General features: G+C 60.1%; 1 protein-coding gene across 11 annotated transcripts; it reads right to left on the reverse strand.

Moving 5' to 3' along the window:
• Nucleotides 1–51: 51 nt before the first annotated feature.
• Hmga1 (high mobility group AT-hook 1) lies at nucleotides 52–7,782 on the reverse strand. Of its 11 annotated transcripts, none has more exons than XM_076916528.1 (6): nucleotides 7,639–7,780; nucleotides 6,772–6,886; nucleotides 4,066–4,204; nucleotides 2,649–2,732; nucleotides 2,128–2,178; nucleotides 52–1,239 (listed from the first exon to the last, which is right to left on the reverse strand). In XM_076916528.1, exons 3-6 carry the CDS (start codon nucleotides 4,165–4,167, stop codon nucleotides 1,189–1,191), a joined length of 288 nt encoding a protein of 95 aa, XP_076772643.1. In that variant the 5' UTR covers nucleotides 4,168–4,204; nucleotides 6,772–6,886; nucleotides 7,639–7,780; the 3' UTR covers nucleotides 52–1,188. The 11 variants fall into 11 exon arrangements, with proteins under 11 accessions (XP_076772643.1, XP_076772642.1, XP_034380576.1 ...); XM_076916527.1 differs by having other exon boundaries at nucleotides 4,033–4,204; nucleotides 7,639–7,773; XM_034524685.2 differs by lacking the exon at nucleotides 7,639–7,780 and adding an exon at nucleotides 7,129–7,259.
• Between the last annotated feature and the right edge of the window lie 258 nt (nucleotides 7,783–8,040).

Here is an 8,040-nt window from a genome sequence, read left to right on the forward strand (position 1 = left end):
CCATTGCAGGTGGGGCAGCACGCCGCACTTACCATGCCTCACACCAGAAACTGCCCAGAAAAGACTATTTTTTTTTTTATTCAAGTAACTGCAAATAGGAAACCAGAGGGGAAGCCCCGGGCTGGGACAAATACTGGCCACCCCTCCCCCCACAGAACAAGGGGAGGTGGTCCTACATCCTTTTCCCATCAAAGTGGGCCCCCCTCTTCACTCTGCTGCAGCATCAATGGGGCGGGCCCCATTTTCCCTAGTGCGGGGTTGTTGGTAACCAGCCTGCTGCGCCCCAGCCCCCCTTCCCCTAGAGTGTACTGTGGGGGGTGGGGAGAGAATACAGGCAAAATTGGGAGGATGAACATCTGACGCTGGTAGCAGCAGCAATGGTAGGTGTCTAAGAATGAACATTGAACAAAAAAAAACAACACAACCGTCCAGAGGTAGTTTGTGAACAGAGGAAAGATGGAACCAGAACCTTGGGGGGCAGGGAGGAGCGAAAGGAGGGGGCGGCAAGGCTAGCTCCTTAGTGCCCTGCTGGAGGAAGGAACTGCCTAGAGTGTAGTGGGAGGCATGTTGGTGCCCGTCTGCCTTAGGTGGAAGATTAGGACCTCCGTGGGTGGAGCCAACACCATCCTACTTCCTGTTGTCCAACCAAGGGGCTCAGCCAACCCAGTGCAGGATCTCCGTAGGGTGGGGCAGGAGGGGGCTTGAGAAACCCACCCGGTGACACTTCAGTGGGGGACATGCTGGGATCTAAGCATCCCCTGTACTGACCACACTGCTGCCAGGTCAGCCAATGGGGCTTGTCAAAATGAGATGGGGCTGGGGCCCCTTAAGGCCAGGGAATGCTCCCAGGACCCTCTACGGGGAAGCCAGGAACAGCAGGGCAGAAGGGACGGACCCGCAAAACAAAGCGCCCCGAGAGCCAGGGCTCTAAGGAAGGTAGGCAGCAGGCCGGGCCGCAGCTAAATGGGAAGTTAGCCTTGTCAGGAGGGGGCAGGTGTGTTGGGGACGAGGGCACAGGGACTGAACCAAATCCTGCTCCCGTGGGTGCTGCAGAGCAGAGCCTGCAGCTGGTGCCTGGCGCGGTAGTGTGCAGTGGGGGCGGGGAGGGGCCTGGGAGCAGGGCTTCCTGTCCCAGGGGAAAGCTGCTCCTCCTGTCGGTGGCTAAGGAGCAGGCGGCACTGCGGTTGGTCACTGCTCCTCCTCCGAGGACTCCTGGGAGATGCCCTCCTCTTCCTCCTTCTGTGGGAGGCAGAGCAACAAGGACTGGCCTTCGTTCTCAGCCAGCACCCCCTCTCCCCATCCCTCCCTCCCAGGCTCTCCTCTGCAGAAGGGGGATGAGTCAGGGCTGAGTGTGTGGGTGACTCAGCAACCTCCACGATGCTTTCATTCATAAAAACGAAGGATTTAAAGGGAGGAAGAAACCACACACACATGCTCTCACACACAGGCCAGACCCAGCGCCTGGCCAGGGCCTATGCCGAGGAAGTGGCCAGCGAGCTCTCCAGAGAGGAGGCAGAAGGGCAAGAGACAAGAACTGGAGAGATGGCACAGGGCAGGTGTGGAGCCAGTTCCAAGAAGGCCTGGGGTGTCCAGCGGCTGACCCTTCCCAGGGTGGGAAGAAGTATGTGCCCTAGGGACAGACTCACTCACTGGGCGGATCGTCAGGACGCCACAGGGCCCCCCAGCCCAGTGCCAGGCAAACTCCAAAACAACTAGTTTCCTGTTACTCATTCCTGGGGTCCAGCCAGCAGGGGCCCCCAGCCCCTCCACTAAGGGGTGGCTCAGCTCGGAGTCATCTTGCCTCAGGCAGCTTAGAAACAGAGTGAGGAGGCAGCCCCTGGGGTTGCCCATATAGGCCAGGGCTCCTTCTCCAGACCTTCACTTCCTGATCCTTCCATGAGGGACCTAGTAAAGGGAGTATGGGCACAGGAAACTTTCTGAGGGCCCAATGAGGTCCCATAGCGGGTACCTGAAATTAGGAATTATTTTCTTCTGGAGACAAGGGATCTCTGAAGAGGAAGACAACCCTGAACTTGGCTGATACATACTTCACACATACTCAGACATTCAGTATGCCCACTGCAGGGTGAACCCACCCTTCACCTAGCAAACACAACGAGTACTTACCAGTTTCTTGGGTCTGCCCCTTGATTTCCTCCCCGGAGTTGTGGTGGCTTTCTGAAGGGGAAGGTAAAGGACAGAAGTCCAAAGTGCTGAGCAGAACTCAGAGCCCAGTGAGAGAGATGGAGCTGGCTCAGAACAGCCCAGGACCCCATGAGGGGGTCCACCCAAGTCCAGCTGCTGACTGTCTAGCCCACACCCCCACCAAACATACATGCACCCCCCTTCACAAGTGACTCAGAGGATATGAGTCGTGTGTTAAAAAATAAAATAAAAACAAGAACATTTTTGAGGCCTATGCCACCGTGACTCTGGCCATCCCCGCAGACATGCTTCGTGTACTCGGGAGGAACGAAGGTGACATTCTCAGCAGAGTTGGCATAGGCCTTTACTCTTTCCCTCTGCCTTGCCTTTTTCCAGACCTGGAAAGCTAGTCCCCACTGTCCTGGGTACCCCACTTTCCACAATTAGCCAAGACACACAGATACCCCCCCACCCACCCGCTGGACGCCACACAGGAGACTCACCCGCGTCTTGGCCGCACCCTTATTCTTGCTTCCCTTTGGTCGGCCCCGAGGTCTCTTCGGAGTTGGCACTTCACTGGGCTCCTTCTGCAAAGATGTCTGGGAGTGAGGGAAACAGTGACAACCAAGCTGTGCCAGCCCCTAGGAGGTCACCCCAACCTAGAGTCCGTAGAAGATGCAGCAGGCATGCCCTGGGGACTCCAAACTTACCTGACATCCCCAACCAAGCCCCTGCCCCTCAAGCCTCTTAAGATTTTTAGACCAAAGAAAGATAAACCAGAGATCTCTGGGAGAGCTGTCTCTCGAGCAGGGAAAACGTCACTGGGTGCCCTGACCGACTCTATTATGTTTTTGGTCTTTTGCAAAATGCCCAATGCTGTAGCTGATCTCACCCGGTGGGGAGCACCTAGCTAGCAGTGTCAGGTAAGTCAACCATAAGGCAGTGGTCCAGCACTGGCCATGACTGCTTTACAAACAGGAAACCTTTCGAGGCCAGAATAAAATGTGTGTGGTGCTTCCCAGGCACGGAGTCTTCCACTCACTATCAATCCAGGCACCCAGGTAGCTGAGCCAGGAGTGCAGTGTGTCTGATGCCAGCCTGGATCACAAACTCTCATCCAAAACCAAAACCCTCTCCACAACAGGGAGGCTGGACAGCAAGGGCACCAGCCGGCAGGAGCCTTGCTCCCATGACCACCACCCACCTCCCATCAGACTTTGCAGCCAAGACAACCTAGTGAGGACAGAATCTGCCACCTTCACAGGGCCACCAGCAGCCTCTCCTCACCTGGAGAGGGCGGAGAGCTCCACTGTGAAGCCAGGCGGGTGGCACAGCCAACACCCCACTGGCCAACCTTTCAGGGACCCCAGAGAGCCTCAATGTCTACCTACAGAACCAGGGCCTAAAGAAGGGGTAAGAGACATCTGCACAGCCCGGCCCAGAGCTCTTTCCCACCCGACAGGGGGAGGAAAGACAGGACGTTGACATCCCGAGGGCAACTGAACAAGAGTCTGATAATTTGTTCAAAATTCTGACCAGGGGGTTGGGGATTTAGCTCAGTGGTAGAGTGCTTGCCTAGCAAGCACAAGGCCCTGGGTTCGGTCTGGGGGAAAAAAAGACTAAATTCCGACCAGGACAAATAAATAAATAAATAAATAATAAAATAATAAAAAAAGACAGGGTGTGGCCTTTCTGATTCCCCCTGCCTGTACCCACACCTGTCTCCCACTTTTCTGGGTGAATGTTAAGACATGGGTGGCTTCACCATGACCTCAGACAAAGTTGACCGCCTCTGAGCAATGAGCAGACACAGGCGCAAAACCATTCAGCTCTGCCCCCTCCCATTCCCAGGCCAAGAAAGGAAACAAGAAAGTTTTAGACACCCACCTGACTCCCTACCAGCGCCGTCCCAGGACTCACCGGAGGCTGCTTGCGAGGCCTACCCCGGCCCCGCTTCTCAGTCCCATCCTTTTCCTGCTTGGAGGCCAGAGGCTGGCTGGACTTTGAGCCGGACTCGCTCATTTTTCTCTACGTACCGGGCAGCACAGAGTGAGTCTGGCTGTGAAGCAGGGAGACAAAGCAGCAGTCACACAGGTGTTGCCTCTGCCCCCGCCCACACCACCCTGGCCCCACTGCCAGGGTGGCCCCACTGAGGTATAGCCCGCTCAGACCGACCCGAGGGCAAACCCAGGGCAAGCTGAGGTGGTTCTTCACTGCCATCCCCCTTAGCCAGGGGCTGCAATATGAAGGGGGAGCCCCAGCCCCCAGTCCTGCCAGGGCAGACTCGCAGCAGCTCCAAGCCTGAGACCCAGAGCAAAGACCAGAGTGCACCACATCGTCAAGATCTACAGAGGGTGGCCATGTGCGCAGGGGAGGGGCTGAGGTGTTTGTGAGTAACCAACCGTAGTCTGACAGCAAGTTAGGGCAAGGGCAGCTTCTCAATAGACCCTTCCAGGTAAGAGCCTCTGGCTAGCAAGTAGTCCTTTACGGGAGGTCCAGGACCACAATGTGTGTGTGTCGGGAGATAGACGGCCTCAAGGAGAGCCTGTGCCCTGTACTGAAGAGATCTCCTCTGGAGAGGTCAACCAAGAGCCAGCAAGTGTACCGCCAGCCGCAGGCCCAGGAGACTGCTTCAGGCACCAACATGGCCTGTCCTTAAGGAGGGCGGAAGCTGGCGGCACATCAGTGAAGGGACAGGATCAGGCAATAGTCTCCATGGCACCTGCAGAGCCACCTCATTGCCACTGAGGACCAGGCTTGTCCCTTCTCATGTACGCCAGGCAGTGAGTGCTCTTAACCAAGCTGCCCCTCCCAAACCCTCTTTCCAGATTTTGAGACAACTGGGTAATTTTGACCCAACGACAGGAAAACATTTTGAAAACTTGTGATTTCTAAAACACTTAACGGTTTCCTAATTCTCAAGCATCAAGAAGAGACTCTCCAGATGGTGCGGACTCTGCTAATTATTCTACTACGATATTTCCAACTCGAGACCCCTTTAAACAGGGTGGCTGGGCCAGCTCCATCATTAGCGGCTTGGTCTGTTCTCTAATTACAGGCCGTGATTAGAACCTTACATTACACCACAGGTCTCCTTCAAACCAAACATCAAAATTAATCAGCTAATGAGCGCTGACCTCACACCGAGGTCTGCTGGAGGCCCTTCAGAGGGGGCTCATGGGGGAAGGCCAGCCCCAGTCCCAGAGACCGTGCACGCATCCAGCTTGCCTGGAGATCCTGGCCAGTCTCCCGGACACTGCTTTGCCACCTGGTGCCTCCCCAATTCTTGCCGTTAGGGACTCTAAACCACCTGCTCTCCCCAATGCCCCCAACTGAATTAAGCTTAGAGTGCCTGTCCAGCCAGGCCAAGGAACCCCTCATCTCCTCCACCTGTTTCTGAACATCAGGGAGGCCCGGCATGCCGATGGCACATTTAGGGGTCCAAGTCCCATGTGCCTCTCTTGGGCCTCCAGCCTGTCTCCTCACACGGGTGCCCACGCTGTGGCTCCTCAACGTTTAAGTAACTAAGCGGGAACGACCGGAGGAACAACATCCCGGCAGACCCATTGTTAGGCTTGTTCCCCCCCCCCCTTTAAATAGCCCAGAGAAGCCCCCTGAGTGGCCCAAGGTCACACAGCAGCTTGGTGAAATGGAGGTCCTTGCGGAATGCTTACAGACCGCCACTTTGTTTACTGAGAAGCAGGTTAAGACCCTGGCGCCCTCTACTCCAGAGCAAGGGGTGCTTCTGCCAGCGTCCCGGCCTGGCGGTTGTAGGCCGGCGCTTCTAGGAGGTAGGACGAGGGGGAGGGGCGAAGGCCCTGCGGGCGCGGGAAACGGCGCACCCCGACCACATGCACCGCCACGCGGGTGCGCCCGGTCCCACTTCCCGCCAGAGGGGGCACCCAAGCCCGCCTTGGGGGCAGGAAACCTGGTGCCAGTCGCGGAGAGAAAAAACACCCCCTCCTCGAAAGCCAAACGGGGGGGAGGGGGCGGGAACGGGGAGTCCAAGGGACTAGTTCTAACAGCACCCAGCAAAGCAGAGGAACCAGTTTGTGGGGGCGGAGGGCAGGCCCGGCCCCGGGGGCTGAAGAGGCGCGGGGCAGGGCCAAAGGTGCGTGTGTGTGGGTGAAGCCCCGAAACCCAGGCCCTCGCGATCCGGCCTCGTCCACGCACAGCACGACCCTGGGAAAGGCCGAGGAGAGGCCAGGGAGGAATCTCGGGGCGCCGGGCCCCTCCCCCGCACTTCTAGAACTTCCCTGGCTGAGGGGGACGCGCGCCCACCTCCCGCCGCTGCGCGCAGCGCGCGCCCCTCCCCGAGGCCGGGCTCGCCGAGCGCGAGGTGCACGGGCGCCGCCGGGTGCACAAGCGGCGCTCGTCGCAGCCGCGCGCCCCCTCCCCCTCCGCGCGCCGCTCCCCGGGGTCTCCGCACCCCACGGTCGCGAGCCGGGCACCCTCGGCCTGGGGAACCGAAGGACGCGTCGCCCCGCGGACGGACGCCCACCCGAGCCACGCCGCCTGCGCGCACAGTGCGGCCTCCCCTTTCCCGCGGCCCGCGCAAGCCCGGGGCCTGGGAATAAAGCGGGCAGCGCGCGCCGCAGGGCCCCCGGGCGCGCCGCGGACACTCACCGCGAGCTCTGCAGGCCGCCGGCGGGGCGCGCTTGGGGCTGCCGGGTACGGCGGGGCTGGGCGCAGGGCACCGGCCTGGGCTCTGCCTCTGCCGCCGCCGGTCGCAAATGCGGATCTGAAACCGGGAGAGAGGGCAGAGGCGCTGAGACCGCTGCGTGCGCGCCGCCCGGGCCCCCGCCGGGGATGTGTGTCACATCCGAGCTGGGGCGAGGGAACACGGACGGATCCCGCTCCCCCGGAGGATGGCGAGGGGCAGGAAGCTGGGCACGGCCCGTGCGCGGCCTCAATAAATAATAATGTGATTAGATTCTAGACCTACAGGAAAAAAAGAAGCCACCCGAGCGGCGGCAAACTCACGCCTTCTTGGAGCCGCGCCAACACCAGAAATAGCCCCGACTCCGAGTCCCAATTAGAAGAGCGCAGCCCCGGCTCAGGGGAGCTTAAAAAGAGCGACCCAGGGGCAGGGGGGACGGGCCCGCCCGCGCCAGCCGTGTCACCGGGGGGCGGGGCCATGCAAATGAGCCCGAGGATTTAAAAGGGCGGCCGCCCGCCAGCCGCCACCGCCGCCGCGCGCGGGTAGCTCGCCACTGCCGCGGAGGGTGCGCGCGCGGCCTACGCAGGCACGCGCGCCGACGGCCCTCGTTTCTCACAGTTCCCGTGCAGCCTGGCGGAGGAGGAGCCGATGCCGGCGGCCGCGGCCCTGCTGTGGCTGTGGGGACCCCGCGACACACCTATAAGAGGTCTCGGCGGGCTCCGATCTCTCGGGGCGCGCTGACGCCCGTGCCCTCGGACGTCCACGGGTACCCTAGGCAGCCTCCCGCCGCCTGCACGCCGCCCCACGACCCCACGTCGAGAGCCTGTCCTTACTTCCCCTCTGCCGCCGAGCAGGTGACGGCATGTGCGTCTCCGGTGGCCTCAGAGCGCGTGAAAACACACAAGTCTTGTGAAACCCAAACGGGAAAGTTGGCGGACGCCAACGGTTTACATCTAGTAACGGCCGCCACCCAGGTGCTGGCTTCAAAGGAGCCGAGCGATTGGCTGGCTCGCCCGGGACCCGGCAGGGAGGAGCCACGAGGTGACCTGCTGCGTGGTGTAGAGGAAGCGAGAGGTCCCGCCGCAGTGATTCCCCGCCCCTGTGACTTAGGAGCTCGACCACGGGCGCCTGGAATCCCCTTGAGGGCAGGGTTCGAGTTTCCCGCCTCCGGGCGCCTGGCTCAACAAAAGACTTGTTGCTGGGCGGGAGGAAGCCAAAGTGGGAAGATGGCGCGC

Source organism: Arvicanthis niloticus, chromosome 20 (assembly GCF_011762505.2).
Source record: "Arvicanthis niloticus isolate mArvNil1 chromosome 20, mArvNil1.pat.X, whole genome shotgun sequence".
NCBI classification, from domain to species: Eukaryota; Metazoa; Chordata; class Mammalia; order Rodentia; family Muridae; genus Arvicanthis; species Arvicanthis niloticus.

Coding starts and splice junctions, on each gene's coding strand:
- Hmga1 (XM_034524679.2), bottom strand. CDS start 4,167: ATGAGCGAGTCCGGCTCAAAGTCCAGCCAGCCTCTGGCCTCCAAGCAG. Junction 2,745..4,032: donor CGGCGCTGGTAGGGAGTCAG/GTGGGTGTCTAA, acceptor CCTCACTCCCAG/ACATCTTTGCAGAAGGAGCC. Junction 1,240..2,127: donor GGGGCAGACCCAAGAAACTG/GTAAGTACTCGT, acceptor TGCCTCCCACAG/AAGGAGGAAGAGGAGGGCAT.